This window comes from Macaca fascicularis, chromosome 13 (assembly GCF_037993035.2).
Source record: "Macaca fascicularis isolate 582-1 chromosome 13, T2T-MFA8v1.1".
Lineage (NCBI taxonomy): Eukaryota > Metazoa > Chordata > Mammalia > Primates > Cercopithecidae > Macaca > Macaca fascicularis.
The window spans coordinates 95,936,128-95,955,851 of NC_088387.1; the positions used below are offsets into that span (position 1 = coordinate 95,936,128).

A 19,724-nucleotide genomic window follows, 5' to 3' on the forward strand; every position below is an offset into this window, starting at 1 on the left:
AGGGACCAGGGGGCAGCTAGTCTCCTCCAGGCAACTGAGTCTTTAGCTCATGAGAAACAGAGGCCACAGTTCAACCAGAGAGTGGGGTCCAAAGCCCACACTGCTTTCTACCCCATCAGAGCCTTGCCACGTCTATTGCCATAACATAACCGCATGTGTAGAGGAAACTTTTGCAAAATGCTGTTATCTACACAATCTCATTTAACTCTATGGAATTCATTTGATGATAGTCCCCATTTTACAAATGTGGAAATGGTGGAAACTGAGTCCTAGAGCTTGTTAGAGACCCCACAGTCCCCTCCAGCAAAATCCAAGCTCTCTTCCTCTGCCCAAGTGGAGCCCACACATCATTTGGCTCTTCCCCACTGCTTCCTCTGTTTCTGAATTGCTAGAAAGACTGAAACAGCATGTCAGAGCCTGCTGGGTTCCAGGCCTGTCCCTGGCCCAATGACAGTTCCCTTCTTTCGTTTTGCCCTCAGCCTCCTCCTTCAACGAGTCAGGCTCTCAGTGCTTTGTGTTGGCTGTTCAGCACTGCCCAATGACTGACACCGTGTACACTTGTGACCTGCAGAGCCCTGGCCTGGCTCCACTCAGGGTCCCCATCTCCATCACCATCATCCAGGGTACGTAGGGCTTGGGGTCCAGTGGGCGGGTCTCAGCTGCTTGCCTTGGGAGCATGGGCTCTCTTGCATGGCGCATCCCTGCCCTGGGCAACAGGACCAGGCTTCGGGGCCCGCACATGCTTCTGCCCAAGAAGAGGCTCTGGTGAGGCTGTGATTGCTGAGTACCCCCTGCTTGTCATTCTTCAGATGGGGACATCACCTGCCCTGAGGACACCTCAGTGCTTACCTGGAATGTCACCAAGGCTGGCCACGTGGCACAGGCCCCATGTCCTGAGAGCAAGAGGGGCATAGTGAGGAGGTTTTGTGCAGCTGACGGAGTCTGGGGGCCTGTCCACAGCAGCTGCACAGATGCGAGGCTCCTGGCCTTGTTCACTAGAGCCAAGGTGAAGCTTCCACCCTGCTGCCCACATGCCCCTCCACAGCCCACCCCAGCCTCTCTAGGACCCAGCTTGCAGAGCCTCTTCCCCGAGGCCCAACCCACAAGCTGCTCAGCTTCTGTGAACTGGAGCCCTAGCAGAGCCAGGAAGTAGGTGTGGGAGGGCTCAAGGGGGCCAGCAATCTCCATGGGGCTGGGATGCTCTTCTCAAACCATCATTCTACTACGTGTCCCGCTTCCTGCTGTCTTGTCTGTCTCAGCTGCTGCAGGCAGGCCAGGGCAGTCCTGCTGAGGAGGTACCACAGATCCTGGCACAGCTGCCAGGGCAGGCGGCAGAGGCAAGTTCACCCTCCGACTTACTGACCCTGCTGAGCACCATGAAATACCTGGCCACGGCGGTGGCAAAGGCCAGAATACAGCTTGACCGCAGCGCCCTGAAGGTGAGATCTCTGAGCCACAGTGGTTGCCAGCTGGGCAGTCAGGGGGTGAAGACTCCCCATCTGTGGGCACTTCTGTCCCTCTGACATCACCATGGGCTGTCAGGCAGCAGACCTTTCCAGAGTCCGGGGTCCTGCTCCTGGTCCATTTCTTCTCTCAGACACCAGCCTCTGAGGCTGCAGAATGGAGAAGGCCTGGCGCTGGGAGCACATGGGGGCTGGAGGCAGGAAAGGGTGTGGAGACAGGAGGCCCGAGGCGTGTGTGCGCAAGCAGGCGTGTGGCTATGACACAGACAGGAAGTTTCCATGAAGACGCTAAAGTGTGCTTGGCTTTGCCGGGCTCACCTAAATCGGCTCTTAGTATGGGCATCCATTGGTGACCCATGAGCTGCAGCCAAAAGTGTAACAAAGGGCAATGACATTACACACCGTTCATGCCTGGGAATACATAGCATATGTGAATGCACAGACATGCGTGTGGCCGTCACCTCCAGGACACGGTGCCCTCTATCACTGCTGGTCACCATTCCTAGCTTTGCAGACCTGGAGGTGCCAAAGAATGGGAGAAGTCCCTTCTGAGAACCTGGGTGGCCCCAAGGGATGGAGGGGGAAGAAGGCTTTTCAGCAGAGGGACTGGGTGCAGGTCAGGGGACATATCCTTAAAGATGCCCCAAGGTGGTTGGCCGAACAGCTCCCCGTTCTTCCCGTCTAGAAAGTCTCCCTTCACAGGCCTGTCTTCCTCTCCCTTTTCTCTCCAACCTTGGGTCACACCCTGGACTGGGAAGGGAAGGTGTGGGGCTGTAGTTCTCACTGCCCCCGGCTCAGTCCTGTGGGCACCAGCAGACGGGGCTCATCTTTCTGTTGGGTGCTGCAGAATCTCCTGATTGCCACAGACAAGGTCCTAGATATGGACACCAGGTCTCTGTGGACCCTGGCCCAAGCCCGGAAGCCCTGGGCAGGCTCAACTCTCCTGCTGGCTGTGGAGACCCTGGCATGCAGCCTGTGCCCACAGGACCACCCCTTCACCTTCAGCTTGCCCAATGTGCTGCTGCAGAGCCAGCTGTTTGGACCCACGTTTCCTGCTGACTACAGCATCTCCTTCCCTACTCGGCCCCCACTGCAGGCTCAGATTCCCAGGCACTCACTGGCCCCACTGGTCCGTAATGGAACTGAAATAAGTATTACTAGCCTGGTGTTGCAAAAACTGGACCACCTTCTGCCTTCAAACTATGGACAAGGGCTGGGGGATTCCCTCTATGCCACTCCTGGCCTGGTCCTTGTCATTTCCATCATGGCAGGCGACCAGGCCTTCAGCCAGGGCGAGGTCATCATGGATTTTGGGAACACGGATGGTTCCCCTCACTGTGTCTTCTGGGATCACAGCCTCTTCCAGGGCAGGGGGGGTTGGTCCAAAGAAGGGTGCCAGGCACAGGCGGCCAGTGGCAGCCCCACTGCTCGGTGCCTCTGCCAGCACCTCACTGCCTTCTCCGTCCTCATGTCCCCACACACTGTTCCGGAAGAACCCGCTCTGGCGCTGCTGACTCAAGTGGGCTTGGGAGCTTCCATACTGGCGCTGCTTGTGTGCCTGGGTGTGTACAGGCTGGTCTGGAGAGTCGTGGTGCGGAACAAGGTCTCCTATTTCCGCCACGCCGCCCTGCTCAACATGGTGCTCTGCTTGCTGGCCGCAGACACTTGCTTCCTAGGCGCCCCCTTCCTCCCTCCAGGGCCCCGAAGCCCGCTCTGCCTGGCTGCCACCTTCCTCTGTCATTTCCTCTACCTGGCCACCTTTTTCTGGATGCTGGCGCAGGCCCTGGTGTTGGCCCACCAGCTGCTCTTTGTCTTTCACCAGCTGCCGAAGCACCGAGTTCTCCCCCTGATGGTGCTTCTGGGCTACCTGTGCCCACTGGGGTTGGCGGGTGTCACCCTGGGGCTCTACCTACCTCAAGGGCAATACCTGAGGGAGGGGGAATGCTGGTTGGATGGGAAGGGAGGGGCGTTATACACCTTCGTGGGGCCAGTGCTGGCTATTGTAGGTGTGAATGGGCTGGTACTAGCCATGGCCATGCTGAAGTTGCTGAGACCTTCGCTGTCAGAGGGACCCCCAGCGGAGAAGCGCCAAGCTCTGCTGGGGGTGATCAAAGCCCTGCTCATTCTCACACCCATCTTTGGCCTCACCTGGGGGCTGGGCCTGGCCACTCTGTTAGAGGAAGTCTCCGTGGTCCCTCATTACATCTTCACCATTCTCAACACCCTCCAGGTAGGTGATAGGGGGTGGCTGTGCTTTTTGCCCTTTTAGATGGTCTAAGTCACTGCCGATCTCTTCTCTAGGAGGTATCAAGGCATAGCAGAAGAAACATAGGTTCAGGAATTTTGGAAGGCTTAGGAGTGGATCCCAGTTCCTCCACTGAGTAGCTGGATAACTTCAGACAAATTATATAACCTCTCTGAGCTTTGGTTTTCTTATCTGTAAAATAATAGCTGATTTTGTTGGAGAACTCAGGAAATTATCAGTACCCAATCCTTTACTATCCCTTTTATAACGATAACAATAAGAAAAGCATCTGAAATAGATCCTATGCACCAAATGGTGGTAACAAAAATTGAGACGAGAAGCCTTTGCATGTGAATTACACAGGACAGAAGGAGCACGTTGATTCGGGTAGATCCCTTCCTCCTTGACCAGCTTATCCCCATGTCCCTCTTCTCAGGGTGTCTTCATCCTATTGTTTGGTTGCCTCATGGACAAGAAGGTGAGTCTGCCCACCTAACCCCCTGCCTCACTTGCAGCCCACAGGCCGGGGCTGTGGCTGGCATAAGTGGAGCATTTACCTCTCCCACAGGTACAAGAAGCTTTGCGCAAACACTTCTGCCGTGCCCAAGCCCCCAGCTCCACCATCTCCCTGGTGAGTTGCTGGCTTCAGATCCTCAGCTCTCCCTCCGAGAGCATGTCAGAAGGCATTCCACGGCCTTCCTCAGAGGACATGGGCACAGCCAGAAGTTGAGAGAAGACTGGGGTTGTTTTTTAGAATGAGCAGGTTTCAGGTTCCAGCTCCCCACCGGTGAAATGAGCAGCCTGGTCAGAGCAGTCAGGATCAGGGTCCCGGGTTCCTGATCATCACCTGGACTCCTGCTGATTCTCTTGTCTCTGGTTTCTCCATCTAAAAATCTGCCTCCAGTTAGCATTTGAAGGAAAAGTGTGGGATCAGAACTCATGGGAGTTACTATAGCGGAGAGCAAAATTTCTAGGATTCCTGCAGCCCAGGCAGGAGTGCATGTGAGAAAGTAAAACGGATACAACTTCTTCAAGGGAGAGTTGACAATAATAATAATCGCCCTGCAATTGGGCCTTTCCACCCCTTCCTAGTCCACAAATGAAGGCTACATCTTGGAACACAGCAAAGGAGGAAGTGACACTGCCAGGTGAGAACTAGACTTTCTCAGGGGCAGTGTAAGCAGGGTGGATTGAGGACGGTGTGGCAAAGGCCAAACCAACTTTGCCAAACTCCTGGCAAAGTTCTGGAGAGAAGCCTCCTCTTTCTATACTCAGCCCACACCAAAGGGTAGGAAACAGGTTTTTCTAGGGTAGCCATTGCTAGATGGGTGGGGGACGGTGGAAATGTCAGAGAGCAGAAGGCATAGCTAGCACCTTCTCTTGCTTTCCAAGAAAGCAAGAAGTTTCACCACCACCAGTCCTTGACTCAGTTTCTCTGAAAATTCCTTTTCACATTATCACACTTCTTATTATCATGAGAGTCATGCCTTGAAGGGATTGCCATGGGTGGGCTTGGTATCCAGAGGGGAGGGCAGCCTGCAGAAGTTGGGCGCGGTATCCATTCACCACTCCCGAGCTCTTTCACAGGAAGACAGATGCTTCAGAGTGAACCACACACGGACCCATGTTCCTGCAAGGGAGTTGAGGCTATGTGCTTGAACCCACCAGATGAGCCCTGGCCCAGTGCTCTGAACTCTTCCTGCCTCCCGGAGCTCAGCCCTTGATAAAGTCAGGCTTCTATTTCCCTTAGTCACACTCATTTATCTTACAGCTCACCCCTTCTCATTTCTAAAGTATCCAGCAAGAATAGCAGGAAAAATTAGCTAAAGGCACCTAATGAATAAGGCTGCCTTTGCTCCAGAAATAATCAACAGATATCAAAGTGCGTAATAATTACAAGTAAACTTTCTCAACCAGTTTTTAACTATAACAATACATGTTGTGAATGAATATTTTTGATAAAAATGGTTTTAATTGACCTATTCAGCGATTTCTGATGATTTCTTTTGCAATAGTTATGAAGAAAGGACGACTTAATTGACAGGAACCTCTGATCTTCCAAACATTGGAGATGAAGGGCAGGACTTGGTTTGTCTCTTCTCAAGTTTAGGAAAAGATGAAGTTAATTGGTCCCTCTTTCTCTAACCTTTAAAAAAAATAAATATAAAATGTAAGTTTCACAACCATATCCATGTATAGAAAGAGGTATTGATTGATATGAGCACATTGTAAGAATAGGTTATACAAATTTAAAGTTTAATATAAATTTATATCAATTAATAGCATTTAATTTATATTTAAAAATTAATACTGGATATAGAGAAGATAGATTTAACAAAATCTTTTTGAAGAGACCAAGATACCTATCTGGCTGAATTAACTTAGGGAATTCACCGGAGGAAGATACAGGATTCTGAGAAATTTTTAAACTAGATACATGAAAGAAGTGATGAATCAGCCTTTGTTAATTATGCAATTCATGGATATTTTTTATAAAATGGGATGGGGGCATTTTCTGTTAAAACAAAAATGGATATGTTATCACGTGCTGTTGAAAACACTTTTCTTACAAACACCATGCTCTCACTTAATGATTAGTGTGAATATTTCAATTGTGTATAAATTGGCCCAAATGTTTCTATAAGTGGATTCATTATCCTTTCAAAGAGGAGCCACCACAGGATACAAAATTAATGTGCAAAAATCACAAGCATTCTTATACACCAGTAACAGACAAACAGAGAGCCAAATCATGAATGAACTTCCATTCACAATTGCTTCAAAGAGAATAAAATACCTAGGAATCCAGCTTACAAGGGATGTAAAGGACCTCTTCAAGGAGAACTACAAACCACTGCTCAGTGAAATAAAAGAGGACACAAACAAATGGAAGAACATACCATGCTCATGGATAGGAATAATCAATATCGTGAAAATGGCCATACTGCCCAAGGTTATTTATAGATTCAATGCCATCCCCATCAAGCTACCAATGAGTTTCTTCACAGAATTGGAAAAAACTGCTTTAAAGTTCATATGGAACCAAAAAAGAGCCCGCATCTCCAAGACAATCCTAAGTCAAAAGAACAAAGCTGGAGGCATCACGCTACCTGACTTCAAACTATACTACAAGGCTACAGTAACCAAAACAGCGTGGTACTGGTACCAAAACAGAGATATAGACCAATGGAACAGAACAGAGTCCTCAGAAATAATACCACACATCTACAGCCATCTGATCTTTGACAAACCTGAGAGAAACAAGAAATGGGGAAAGGATTCCCTATTTAATAAATGGTGCTGGGAAAATTGGCTAGCCATAAGTAGAAAGCTGAAACTGGATCCTTTCCTTACTCCTTATACAAAAATTAATTCAAAGATGGATTAGAGACTTAAATGTTAGACCTAATACCATAAAAACCCTAGAGGAAAACCTAGGTAGTACCATTCAGGACATAGGCATGGGCAAAGACTTCATGTCTAAAACACCAAAAGCAACGGCAGCAAAAGCCAAAATTGACAAATGGGATCTCATTAAACTAAAGAGCTTCTGCACAGCAAAAGAAACTACCATCAGAGTGAACAGGCAACCTACAGAATGGGAGAAAATTTTTGCAATCTACTCATCTGACAAAGGGCTAATATCCAGAACCTACAAAGAACTCAGACAAATTTACAAGAAAAAAACAAACAACCCCATCAAAAAGTGGGCAAAGGATATGAACAGACATTTCTCAAAAGAAGACATTCATACAGCCAACAGACACATGAAAAAATGCTCATCATCACTGGCCATCAGAGAAATGCAAATCAAAACCACAATGAGATACCATCTCACACCAGTTAGAATGGCGATCATTAAAAAGTCAGGAAACAACAGGTGCTGGAGAGGATGTGGAGAAATAGGAACACTTTTACACTGTTGGTGGGATTGTAAACTAGTTCAACCATTATGGAAAACAGTATGGCGATTCCTCAAGGATCTAGAACTAGATGTACCATATGACCCAGCCATCCCATTACTGGGTATATACCCAAAGGATTATAAATCATGCTGCTATAAAGACACATGCACACGTATGTTTATTGCGGCACTATTCACAATAGCAAAGACTTGGAATCAACCCAAATGTCCATCAGTGACAGACTGGATTAAGAAATGTGGCACATATACACCATGGAATACTATGCAGCCATAAAAAAGGATGAGTTTGTGTCCTTTGTAGGGACATGGATGCAGCTGGAAACCATCATTCTTAGCAAACTATCACAAGAACAGAAAACCAAACACCGCATGTTCTCACTCATAGGTGGGAACTGAACAATGAGATCACTTGGACTCGGGAAGGGGAACATCACACACCGGGGCCTATCATGGGGAGGGGGGATGGGGGAGGGATTGCATTGGGAGTTATACCTGATGTAAATGACGAGTTGATGGGTGCTGATGAGTTGATGGGTGCAGCACAGCAACATGGCACAAGTATACATATGTAACAAACCTGCACGTTATGCACATGTACCCTAGAACTTAAAGTATAATAATAATAAAAAATAAATAAAAATAAAAGAGGAGCCACCAATACAGCAGGGCCGTCATGCTGTTTCTAAGCCTCACACTGACTCCAGCCCTGTAGGAGGCAGGTGGTGACTAAGATAGGGCAGGCTCTGCCTTGTAGCATAGACACCTGTCAACTCCACTTCATTTCACTTTCACTTCATTGATAGTTACAGTTTTCATTTTAAAAATTACAAAAGTATCTTTTGGTTACAAATCCAAATAATACTCTTTCACTTTAGAAGCAACAGGGTCCCCTTTCTGAGTGCGCTTCTGTAGATATATGTGCTCTAATTTTCCTTCGCAATTGTTTGCACGTACTCAATGTATGCTCTGCTGGTAAAAACACACAGAATTACACCGGGCACTGTGGCTCACGCCTGTAATCCCAGCACTTTGGGAGGCCCAGGTGGGCAGATCACATGAGATCGGGAATTCAAGACCAGCCTGGCCAACATGGTGAAACCCTGTCTCCACTAAATATACAAAAATTCACCAGATGTGGTGGCACGTTCCTGTAGTCCCAGCCACTTGGGAGGCTGAGGCAAGAGAATTGCTTGAACCAGGGAGACGGAGGTCGCAGTGAGCCAAGATCGCACCACTCTACTCCAGCCTGGGCAACAGAGAGACTCCATCCAAAAAAAAAAACCCAAAAAAAGGCCACACCACTGAATATTAACCCATTGTGAGATATATGATTTGCAAATATTTTCTGCCATTCCATAGGTTACCTTTTTACTCGTTAATTGTGCCCTTTTATGCAGTTTTTAATTTTGATGAAATCCAGTTTAATCTATTTTTCCTTTGTTGCCTATGCCCTTGGTGCCATATCCAAGAAATCATTGCCAAATCTAATGTCATGTATTTTCCCCCATGTTTTCTTTTAAGTGTTTATAAAACTGTAAGTTTTAGCTTTTCTCTTTCTTTAGGTCTTTGATCCGTTTGAGTTCATTTTTGTATAGGGTGTAAGGTAAGGGTCCAACTTCATTATTTTGCATGTGGATGTCCAGTTTCCCCAACACCATTTGCTGAAAAGACTGTCCTTTCCCCAATGAATGGTCTTGGCACTGTTTTTGGCACTGTTGTCAAAAAGCATCTGATGGCCGAGTGCAGTGGCTCACACCTGTAATCCCAGCACTTTGGGAGACAGAGGCGGGTGGATCACTTGAGGCCAGGAGTTCAAGACCATGTTGGCCTGGCCACATGGTGAAACCCTGTCTCTACTAAAAATACAAAAAAATTTAGCCAGGCATGGTGATGCATGCCTGTAGTCCCAGCTACTCGGGAGGCTAAGGCCGTAGATTGCTAGAACCTGGGAGGCAGAGGTTGCAGTGAGCCGAGATCGCTCTGCTGCACTCCAGCCTTGGGTAACAGAGCAAGACTGTGTCCCAACCCCCACCCCACCCCAAAACAAAACAAAAAAAGCATTTGACTATATATGTGAGGATTTATTTCTAGGCTTAAAACAAACAATTAACTCCAGACTTTATTCAGATTTCACCAGTTTTTCCATGAACGTCCTTTTTCTGTTTCAGAATCCAGTCCAGGATATTACATCACATTTAGTTGTCATGTCTCCTTAGCCTCCATTGATCTACGACAAATTCTCAGCATTTCCTTTTTATGACCTTGATAGTTTCGAGTATTGGTCAAGCATTTCATAGACTGTCCCTCAGTTTGGGTTTGCCTGTTTTCTCATGATTCGACTGGATTATGGATATTTGGAAAGAATACCACAGAGGTTAAGTGTACCTTGATTACATCTTAGGAGGCATGTGCATCCACATGGCAGCACTGATGATGTTAACCTTGATCGCCTGGTTAAGCTGCGGTTTGCCGTTTCTCCACTGTAAGGCTCCCTTTTTCCCTTTCCATACAGTATGTACTGGAGTTGAGTCACTAAGTCCAGCCCACACTCAAAGGGGATGGGTATGCTCCACCTCCTGGAGTCCAGAGTATCTACGGGTATTATTTGGAATTCTTCAGTAAGGAAGATGTGTCTCTTTTCCCTTCCCTTAGCTGTTTTAGAAACTATTTTTACCTCGTCTGTAGGCATCCTACTTAGTTTTGCTTGTTTTTGAAACTTTCCTGTCAATGATCATGAGTTATTTACAATATTTTGCTATTAAGAGCAATGCAGCTGTGAGCAGGCTTGTACATGTTTCCTGGACTAATGTGCACGTTCTCTTAGGGAGTACTCCTAAGAGCGGAAATGCTGGGTCACAGACCTTGTGTCTTGTATTCAGACGTACAAGAATATGCCAGATTTTTTTTTTTTTTTTTTGAGACAGAGTCTCACTTTGTCGCCCAGGCTGGAGTGCAGTGGCGTGATCTTGGCTCACTGCAAGCTCCGCCTACTGGGTTCCATTCTCCTGCCTCAGACTTCCAAGTAGCTGGGACTACAGGCGTCCACCACCACGCCCAGCTAATTTTTTGTGTGTGTGTGTCTTTAGTAGAGACAGGGTTTCACAGTGTTAGCCAGGATGGTCTCGATCTCCTGACCTCATGATCCGCCTGCCCTGGGCTCCCAGAGTGCTGGGATTACAGGTGTGAGCCACCGCGCCCGGTCCAATTGCCAGACTGTTTTTCAAAGTGGTTTTGCCAATTTGCATTCTCACCAGCAGCATATAAAGTTCTAATTGGTCCACATCCAAGACCAACAGTGGTATTCTCAGTCTTGTTAATTTTTGCCAGTCTGGTAGGTGTATCTCATTATGATCTTAATTTGTTTTTCCTGATTACTACTGAGCATCTTGTTATTTACCATTTGCATATCCTTTTCTAAAAATTGTGTGTTAAGATCTTTTGCCTTTTTTTTTTTTTTTTTTTTTTTTTGAGACGGAGTCTCGCTCTTCGCCAAGAGCTGGAGTGCAGTGGTGCAATCTCAGCTCACTGTTAACCTCCACCTCCCGGGTTCAAGCGATTCTCCTGCCTCAGCCTCCTGAGTAGCTGGGATTACAGGCACACGCCACCATGCCCGGCTATTTTTTGTATTTTTAGCAGAGACGGGGTTTCACCATGTTGGTCAGGCTAGTTTCGAACTCCTGACCTCATGATCTGCCCGCCTTGGCCTCCCAAAGTGCTGGGATTACAGGCGTGAGCCACCGCGCCCGGCCAAGTGGTCTTTACTTTTATTGATTTGTAGGAATTATTTATATATCCTGGATTCTTTTAAAGCTGTATCTACTATATTTGTTCCACTTTTAGCTTGTTTATCCACCACTCTGTATCATCACATGAAGAACAAAAGTTCTTATTTCAACACAGGGAAATTTATAGATCCTTCATGATTAGTATTTTCAATGTCTTCTTCAAGAAATCCCTCTCTCCCTTCAACCTAAGGTCACAGGGTTTTTTTTTTTCTAAATTTGAAGGGTTTTATATTTTATATTTTATTTATTTATACCTGATTTTTGTGATATATATGTAAATATGATGGTTTTCAGTATTAAAAACTCACATTATAATTACCAAGGAAACCATGGGGAAATGATGCTGAGACTCAAATATCCTTTTAAGAGGTTAGGACTAGGTCTCCTGCCCAATCTGTCCCTCAACTACAGGGTGATTGTGATTCCCAGTAACTTGCATAGACCTAAGCAACAGTCACACAAACGTCCATAAAAAGAAGCCAGTTTCTTTAAACACTAGCATCCATGTTATTTAGTACAGGGTAGCTGTCAAAAATCTGAGAGGATTTAGAGTAGTTGATTAAAATAAAAAACTTCTTTACACTTTACTTAAATCCTGGCTAACAGAAGCAAATCCAAAAAGTGAAATAAATGTTCTGCAGTTCAGCAGTGGGGAAAACAAAAGGTGCTATTCTAAAACAGCCTGGACTGTCAGGCTGGAAGCAGTGACTTACACCTGTAATCCCAGCACTTTGGGAGGCCGAGGCAGATAGATCACCTGAAGTCAGGAGTTCGAGACCAGCCAACATGGCGAAACACCATCTCTACTAAAAATACAAAAATTAGCCAAGTGTGGTGGCAGGTGCCTGTAGTCCCAGCTACTTGGGAGGCTGAAGCAGAAGAACTGCTTGAACTGGGGAGGCGGAGCTTGCAGTGAGCCGAGATCGCACCATTGCACTCCAGCCTGGGGGACAGAGGGAGACTCTGTCTCAAAAAATAAATAAGATAAATAAACAGGATTGTCTTTATGTTCCCAGCAGTCTCACCATTGACCAAAATAGTTAGAAGTTATAAATGAGTAATTAAAGGCAAAATCTGGTCCTAAGAACCACCCTCCCCTGACCAATAAAAAATGAGGTAAACAGTTCTCCAATATTTCTCCACTTTATTAAGTTGACCACCATATTTATGTATCTAAACATTTTTTATAAGTTTTCAGTGGTGTTTAGATTCTGAATTATTTTTCCACAATTAGGCACATTGGTTTGTATTTTATAGAGAACACTTATCTTTAGGACACAGATAAGAACAAGTATAATTTGCAAATATTACAAAGATGACTTCCAAATCTCAGCTGACCTCTTTCCCAACTGCAAATACTCATTTAGTCTTTAGTGACAACAGAGACCAAAAACAACCCCCCACACATCTGTGTGTGAGATTCTGGTGGCTTAGAAATCCCTGAAAGAGCAGTAAACTGATTATTGAAAAGCTCAGAACACTGGCAAAGCTTAAGTGCAAAGTATTTAACAGAAGGCCACAAGAATTGTTTTCCTAAGAGGAGCTAGGAACTATAAATGTCATTTAGTAATGCATTGAAATGGCATTGCCTAGTGTGAGTGTTGCACAGAAACTTCAGGTCACTTCTTCTGGATCTATTATTTTGGATAAGCTTCCACTATCATAGCATGGCCCTGTAAAGAAAACAAAGTCCAATTAGAGCAATGAATGGTGATGAATCCAGTTAGTACAGAGACAGCAGAGAACAATGAGAAAAGTACAGGCTTTGGAGTTGGATCCTGGCTCTGCCATTCAATCACTGTGTGATCCTGGGAAACTTTGTAGTCAGTCTAAACTGGAATTTCTTTTACAAAATGGGGCTCATAGTGTCTATCTCATAGAGTTTTTGTGGACATTACATAACATACAGTATAGTTGTGTATGTGTGTATATATATACACACACATATATTTATATACATTCATATATACATGTATACATATATGCATCAGGCTCTGTTTACTACAGAATCTAATTCCTAGTGATGCTCTACAAATGGATACTGTTAAAATGAGAAATCCAGGGGCTTTTTTAGCTGTGTAAAACAAATATGATACAGCAAATACCAATAAAAGTAAGTTTCTTTTTTTTTTTTTTTTTTTTTTTTTGAGACGGAGTCTCGCTCTGTCGCCCAGGCTGGAGTGCAGTGGCCAGATCTCAGCTCACTGCAAGCTCCACCTCTCGGGTTCCTGCCATTCTCCTGCCTCAGCCTCCCGAGTAGCTGGGACCACAGGCGCCGCCACCTCGCCCGGCTAATTTTTTGTGTTTTTAGTAGAGACGGGGTTTCGCCGTGTTAGCCAGGATGGTCTTGATCTCCTGACCTTGTGATCCGCCCGTCTCGGCCTCCCAAAGTGCTGGGATTACAGGCTTGAGCCACCGCGCCCGGCCAAAAGTAAGTTTCTAGAGGGGAAAACTGAGGCTCTGAAAGGTTAAGTGACTCACCCAAATCATAAAGCTATTAAGGTAACAGGGCCAGGATTTGAAACCAGGTCTAGATGATTCCAAAGGCTGGGCTTGTCCCTTCTTCGTGCCTCACTCTGTCACCCAGGCTGGAGTACAGTGGTGCGATCTCAGGTCACTGCAAGCTCCACCTCCTGGGTTCACACCATTCTCCTGCCTCAGCCTCCTGAGTAGCTGGGACTACAGGCGCCCGCCACCACGCCTGGCTAATTTTTTTTGTATTTTTAGTAGAGATAGGGTTTCACCATGTTAACCAGAATGGTCTCAATCTCCTGACCTCATGATCCACCAGCCTTGGCCTCCCAAAGTGCTGGGATTACAGGCGTGAGCCACCGCGCCCGGCCAGAAGTAGAATATATTTTATCCAGCACTATACACAGTACTATGTACTAGCTATGTCCTTAGTTTAGATGAGTCTAAATCCTAGCATATAGTTTTTAGACACCCTGTTTCTAAAAAACAAAAAAGTAAATAAAAGAAACTATTATTTACAAAGTGCCAAGTTGAGCACTGTGCAGGTTTAAAGATTTGCTATGTGGTCTTTGTCCTCAATCAAGTATACACTGGAGTTCAAAACAAACTATTAGGTACTTTGTTTTTTTTTTTTGCTTGTTTGTTTGGCTTTCTTTTTTTGAAACAGGGTCTCCCTCTGTCACCCAGGCTGGAGTGTAGTGGCCTGAACACGGCTCACTGCAGCCTCAACCTCCTAGGCTCAGGTGACACTTCCACCTCAGCCTCCCAAGTAGCTGGGACTACAGGCATGCACCAACACGCCCAGCTAGTTTTTGTATTTTTAGTAGACATGGGGTTTTGCCATGTGGTCCAGGATGGTCTTGAACTCCTGAGCTCAAGCAATCTGCCCACCTCAGCCACCCAAAGTGCTGGGATTACAGGCATGAGCTACCACGTCTGGCATGTAAAGTATGCTGAAAAGGCACAAGTAGACAAAAAAGCAGGGATAGGAAGGTTTGACTGACTTGGGGGTTATCCTGAAAGAATTCGTAATAAGGTAGAATACTCCTCTCTCACTTGCTTATTTTATTATTTATTTACTTTAATTTCTTTATTTGCTTTTTGAGACAAGGTCTCACTCTGTCACCCAGGCTAAAGTGCAGTGGTGTGAATACAGCTCACTGCAGCCTCAACATCCTGGTCTCAAGCAATCAGCTCACCTCAGCCTCCTGAGTAGTTGGGACCACAGGTGCATGCCATCATACCTGGCTAATTTTTGTATTTTTGGTAGAGATGTTTTGCCATGTTGCCCAGGCTGGTCTCGAATTCCTGGGTTCAAGCTACCCACCTGCCTTAGCCTCCCAAAATGCTGGGACTACAGGCATGAGCCACCGTGCCCAGCCCTCTCTAGCTTGATTTTAAACACACAGTTTTCATGTTCCATGTTTTTTCTTGCTCTAGATCAGATTTGGCAACACCTGGAGATACTTTTGGTCATGCCAATTGTGTGTACATGGGGCAGAGGTGGGGAGGAGCTTGTTGTTACTGCTATCTGGTGGGTAGAGGCCATGCTAAACACCCTACAACACACAGCACAGCCCCCCACAACAAAGAATTGTTTAGCCCAAAATGTTAGTGCCAAAGGTGAGAAACCCTGCTCTAGATTCACCATGATAGATTTCTCCTGTCTCCAATCATGTTGGTATTACTCACATGGCTCTTGATCAAACAATGTCAAGTTTAATCTAGTTTCTCAGATGCATCTTATCTTCTCTCTTCACTATACTATAAACTTCTAGAAGGTGCTAGGTATCATTCTTTGTTCATCCATAAAAGCATCCAGTATTGTCTCATTTATACTCTACATGCTAGATAAAGAATTATGGAACACATACTCAAATCTGCAGACATTACCCTATGTGGATTACGCACTAAGCTCGTGAGTAATGTGTACAAGTTATCTCCCTGGTAGAAGTCTGGCATGCAGAGATAGAGGGATAGCTGAAGTCTGAATGGACCATGGTTTTCTGTAGATGAAGTTACACAGATTAAAAAACATTTCTGATCATAAAGTCCAAAATGTTCCAACTGATAAATAACTGACCCCTTGGTTTCTGCAAAGTCTCTGATGAAAATTCATGAAAATGGGCTTTTAAATGTAAGATTTATTTTATTTATTTTTGAGACAGAGTCCCTCTCTATCACCCAGGTTGGAGTGCAGTGGCGCCATCTCGGCTCATTGCAACCTACACCTCCGGGGTTCAAGTGATTCCCCTGCCTCAGCCTCCCGAGTAGCTGGAATTATAGGTGCATACCACCATGCTAGGCTAATTTTTGTAATTTTAGTAGAGGCAAGGTTTCACCACGTTGGCCAGGCTGTTCTTGAACTCCTGACCTCAAGTGATCCACCCGCCTCAACCTCCCAAAGTGTTGGGATTACAGGTGTGAGCCACTGCGCCCGGCCTGTTTATGCTTTTAAATATTTATTCATTTTGATCAGGAACAGGAAGTTTCTGTAATCTAGAGGAAGAGAAAATCTGTTCACATTGTAATTAAAAAAAAAAAAAAAACAACAGGGCAGGCGCAGTGACTCATGCCTGTAATCCCAGCACTTTGGGAGGCTGAGGCAGGCGGATCACCTGAGATCAGGAGTTCGAGACCAGTCTGGCCAATACGGTGAAACCCCATCTCTACTAAAAATACAAAAAAATTACCTGGGCTTGGTGGTGAGCACCTGTAATCCCAGATACTCAGGAGGCTGAGACAGGAGAATTGCTTGAACCTGGGAGGCAGAGGTTGCAGTGAGCCGAGATGGGGCCACTGCACTCCAGCCTGGGGGACAGAGCAAGACTCTGTCTCAAAAAACAAACAAACAAAAAACAAACTACGATCTTCCTTTTGGATTTTATTCCTAGAGTGAGATGCTACAGCAGTCAGGAAGTTGGGTCGGTAATGCAAGCGAAGTAGAAAGGAAAAAAATCTGTCAACAATATACTTCCCCAGCTGAACAGGAGTAAGTTATCCAGAAGTAAATTAACTCCCCAGTTAAGGTATAATTCAGTTCTCTAGAAAGACAGTTTCTCTCTTGGAGAGATTTCATAAAGTCTTAACGGTGACTAGATAAATAAAAGTTTATTATTAAAGAAGAAAATATATCAAGATGTTAATAATGATAATGTCTGATGGGGAGATTATAGATGACTCTAACTTTTTCCATATACTTTTCATATATTCCACAATTTTCATAATCAGCATATATTTATAAGTAAAAAATAAACATTACATTCGGGAAAAATAGCTTGGGTTTAAATAGCAGTTTCCTTCCAAAGAATTACCAGAATTATGGCAGGGCATGGTGGCTCATGCCTATAATCACAGCACTTTGGGAGGTCAAGGTGGGTGGATCACTTGAAGTCTGGAATTCGAGACCAGCCTGGCTAACATGGCGAAACCTTGTCTCTACTAAAAATACAAAAATTAACTGCACACGGTGGTGCACGCCTGTAATCTAAACTACTCGGGAGGCTGAGGAACGAGAATCACCTGAATCCAGGAAGTGGCGGTTGCAGTGAGCTAAGATATGACCACTGCATTCTAACCTGGGCAACAGAGCAAGACTCTGTCTCAAAAAAAAAACCCAAAAAACAAAAAGTATTATCAGAATTAAAGCTGTTATCCCTCCCCACTCCCCACCCCCGTGTCATCAAAAATATTGCTTTAAGAAGGTTTCAAACTAAATCATACATTCTAGTCATTCCAAGAAAATGACTCTCTGGAAGGTCCTATGACACCACTGTAACGTACCTGCCCTCCAGCTGCGCAGGCAGCCACTAAGCCATACTGGCCTCCTTCTTTCCGTAATCTGTTGGCAGCTGCCATGACCAACCTGCAGCCAGTGGCTCCAAATGGGTGTCCCAGGGACAGAGATCCACCCCAGTTATTAAACTTCTCCAAAGGAGGCAATCCAACCTGGCTCCCACAAAGACACAAATGTAAAGATAAGTTTACTTAAGATCAGAATCAAGCCAGGCTCTTAGTACTATGAAGTAAGAGGGATAAAGGAAAATACCGAACGTCAGACATATTACAAATAATTTTACTGCAAAAGAAAGTAAGTCTAGGTCAATATTAAAAGTCAGGAGTCCATTTATTTTTCATCTAATGCCAGAATGCAAGGAACAAAAGATAACACAGAATTTTAATTTTGCTAATTTCTGTTTTTAAACTAAGAAATAAATATATTTAATGAAACAAGAATTTCTATCTTTCACTAAGAAATAAGTATCTTTAATGAAAGACAAAATTCTTCAAAAGAAAGAGAAGCTTTTCCTTCATATTCTTAAGAACAGGTAACTAAGATCCAATTATTAACGCGTTTGAAAATTCAAGCATTTTTTAAAATCAGAAACTCACCTTGGTTTTTCTACCCATGTAGTTTTCTGCAAACCAATCAGAATCCATGGCTTTAAAATTTGCCAAAATCTGACCCTGGAAGAGAAAATAATTGAATAAGAACCTTGTTATTCATGTTCCTCTACGCTTTCTTACGGGCACGGTTTGTGAAAGTTTAACAACTCGTAGGTATGCTTTAAAGTTGAGCAAATTGGACGGGCGCAGTGGCTCACATCTGTAATCCCAGCACTTTGAGAGGCTGAGGTGGGTGGATCATCTGAGGTCAGGAGTTCAAGACCAGCCTGACCAATATGGTGAAACCCCATCTCTATTAAAAATATTTAAAAAATGAGTCAGGCATGGTAGCAGGCACCTGCAATCCCAGCTACTCGAGAGGCTGAGACAAGAAAATTGCTTGAACCCAGAAGGCGGAGGTTGCAGTGAGCTGAGATCACGCACGCCACTGCACTCCAGAGGGGGCAAAAGAGCAAGACTGTCTCAAAAAAAAAAAAGTAAAGTTGAACAAATCTTTGTATCAGTTTTCAATGAGAATTTCCTAAAGAAACAATTTGGTATGTTCTCCAACACTGTATGGCCATTCCTTCCCTCCCCTCAGGCACCTGCCAGCAGTGTGAGTCAGTACTTAAAATATATAGGTCCACTCCTGCTCTACTCACATCATAAACCATGCCTTGCTCTCTCCCACAAATATGGACGACATTTTTTTATGACTATAGTCCCTTCATATGTGTCTTTCTTTTTTTTTTTTTTTTTTTTTTTGAGACAGAGTCTGGCTCTGTCGCCCCGGCTGGAGTGCAGTGGCCGGATCTCAGCTCACTGCAAGCTACGCCTCCCGGGTTCACGCCATTCTCCTGCCTCAGCCTCCTGAGTAGCTAGGACTACAGGCGCCCGCCACCTCGCCCGGCTAGTTTTTTGTATTTTTTTAGTAGAGACAGGGTTTCACCGTGTTAGCCAGGATGGTCTCGATCTCCTGACCTCGTGATCCGCCCGTCTCGGCCTCCCAAAGTGCTGGGATTACAGGCTTGAGCCACCGCGCCCGGCCCATATGTGTCTTTCAAATGACTTACCGAGAAAGCTTCATGAAATTCAAAAGCATCAATATCATTCATGGTTAATCCTGCCTTTTCTAGAACTTTTGGAGTAGCATATGTTGGCCTGAAAAGAAAAAATAAGTAATATCTTAAAACTTTAATTTTTAAACTAAGAGCTTCTTCATATTCCCCAAACTGAGTTTAACATAGGTACTCTGTCTTTTCACTCATTCTTTGGTTTTTCTGTACTGATTAATTAAATGTTAAAGATAAAATAATGAAACTGTACAGACATGCCCTCTACCCTTATTATGTTGCAGAGTCAGAGAAATTGATAATAAATAAACAATGAGGGATAAGGACAAGCTAATAACATGAAGAACTGAAGAACAGAGTTCAAAGAGCAAGGCA

At 45.0% G+C, this 19,724-nt stretch overlaps 2 protein-coding genes across 43 annotated transcripts in view; one reads left to right on the plus strand and one right to left on the minus strand.

The window, feature by feature from the left end:
- The window catches only part of ADGRF3 (adhesion G protein-coupled receptor F3), a 40,308-nt gene extending 34,431 nt beyond the window's left edge, over window positions 1-5,877 (plus strand). For 15 of the 34 annotated variants that reach the window (XR_012422579.1, XR_012422578.1, XR_012422580.1 and 12 more), the window contains 7 exons: window positions 480-623; window positions 810-1,006; window positions 1,260-1,439; window positions 2,311-3,693; window positions 4,145-4,186; window positions 4,277-4,856; window positions 5,724-5,877. Coding sequence is in view for 17 of the 34 variants with exons in the window: in XM_045369639.3 (XP_045225574.2) it covers window positions 480-623; window positions 810-1,006; window positions 1,260-1,439; window positions 2,311-3,693; window positions 4,145-4,186; window positions 4,277-4,339; window positions 4,801-4,856; window positions 5,296-5,317 (2,087 nt within the window). In the remaining 17 variants the exon portion in view is untranslated. Of the gene's footprint in view, window positions 1-479; window positions 624-809; window positions 1,007-1,259; window positions 1,440-2,310; window positions 3,694-4,144; window positions 4,187-4,276; window positions 4,857-5,295; window positions 5,691-5,723 lie in introns of those variants that run through there. The other 19 variants (XM_045369639.3, XM_074012166.1, XM_074012165.1 and 16 more) reach the window with 8 other exon arrangements.
- Window positions 5,659-19,724, minus strand: part of HADHB (hydroxyacyl-CoA dehydrogenase trifunctional multienzyme complex subunit beta) — a 57,144-nt gene continuing 43,078 nt past the window's right edge. For 6 of the 9 annotated variants that reach the window (XM_045369644.3, XM_065527296.2, XM_045369643.3 and 3 more), the window contains exons 13-16: window positions 19,350-19,437; window positions 18,283-18,357; window positions 17,674-17,838; window positions 12,546-13,091 (exon numbers count right to left, since the gene is read on the minus strand). In XM_045369644.3, coding sequence (XP_045225579.1) covers window positions 13,056-13,091; window positions 17,674-17,838; window positions 18,283-18,357; window positions 19,350-19,437 — 364 coding nt within the window. In that variant the 3' untranslated portion in view covers window positions 12,546-13,055. Of the gene's footprint in view, window positions 5,855-12,545; window positions 13,092-17,673; window positions 17,839-18,282; window positions 18,358-19,349; window positions 19,438-19,724 lie in introns of those variants that run through there. The other 3 variants (XM_045369646.3, XM_074012180.1, XM_074012179.1) reach the window with 1 other exon arrangement.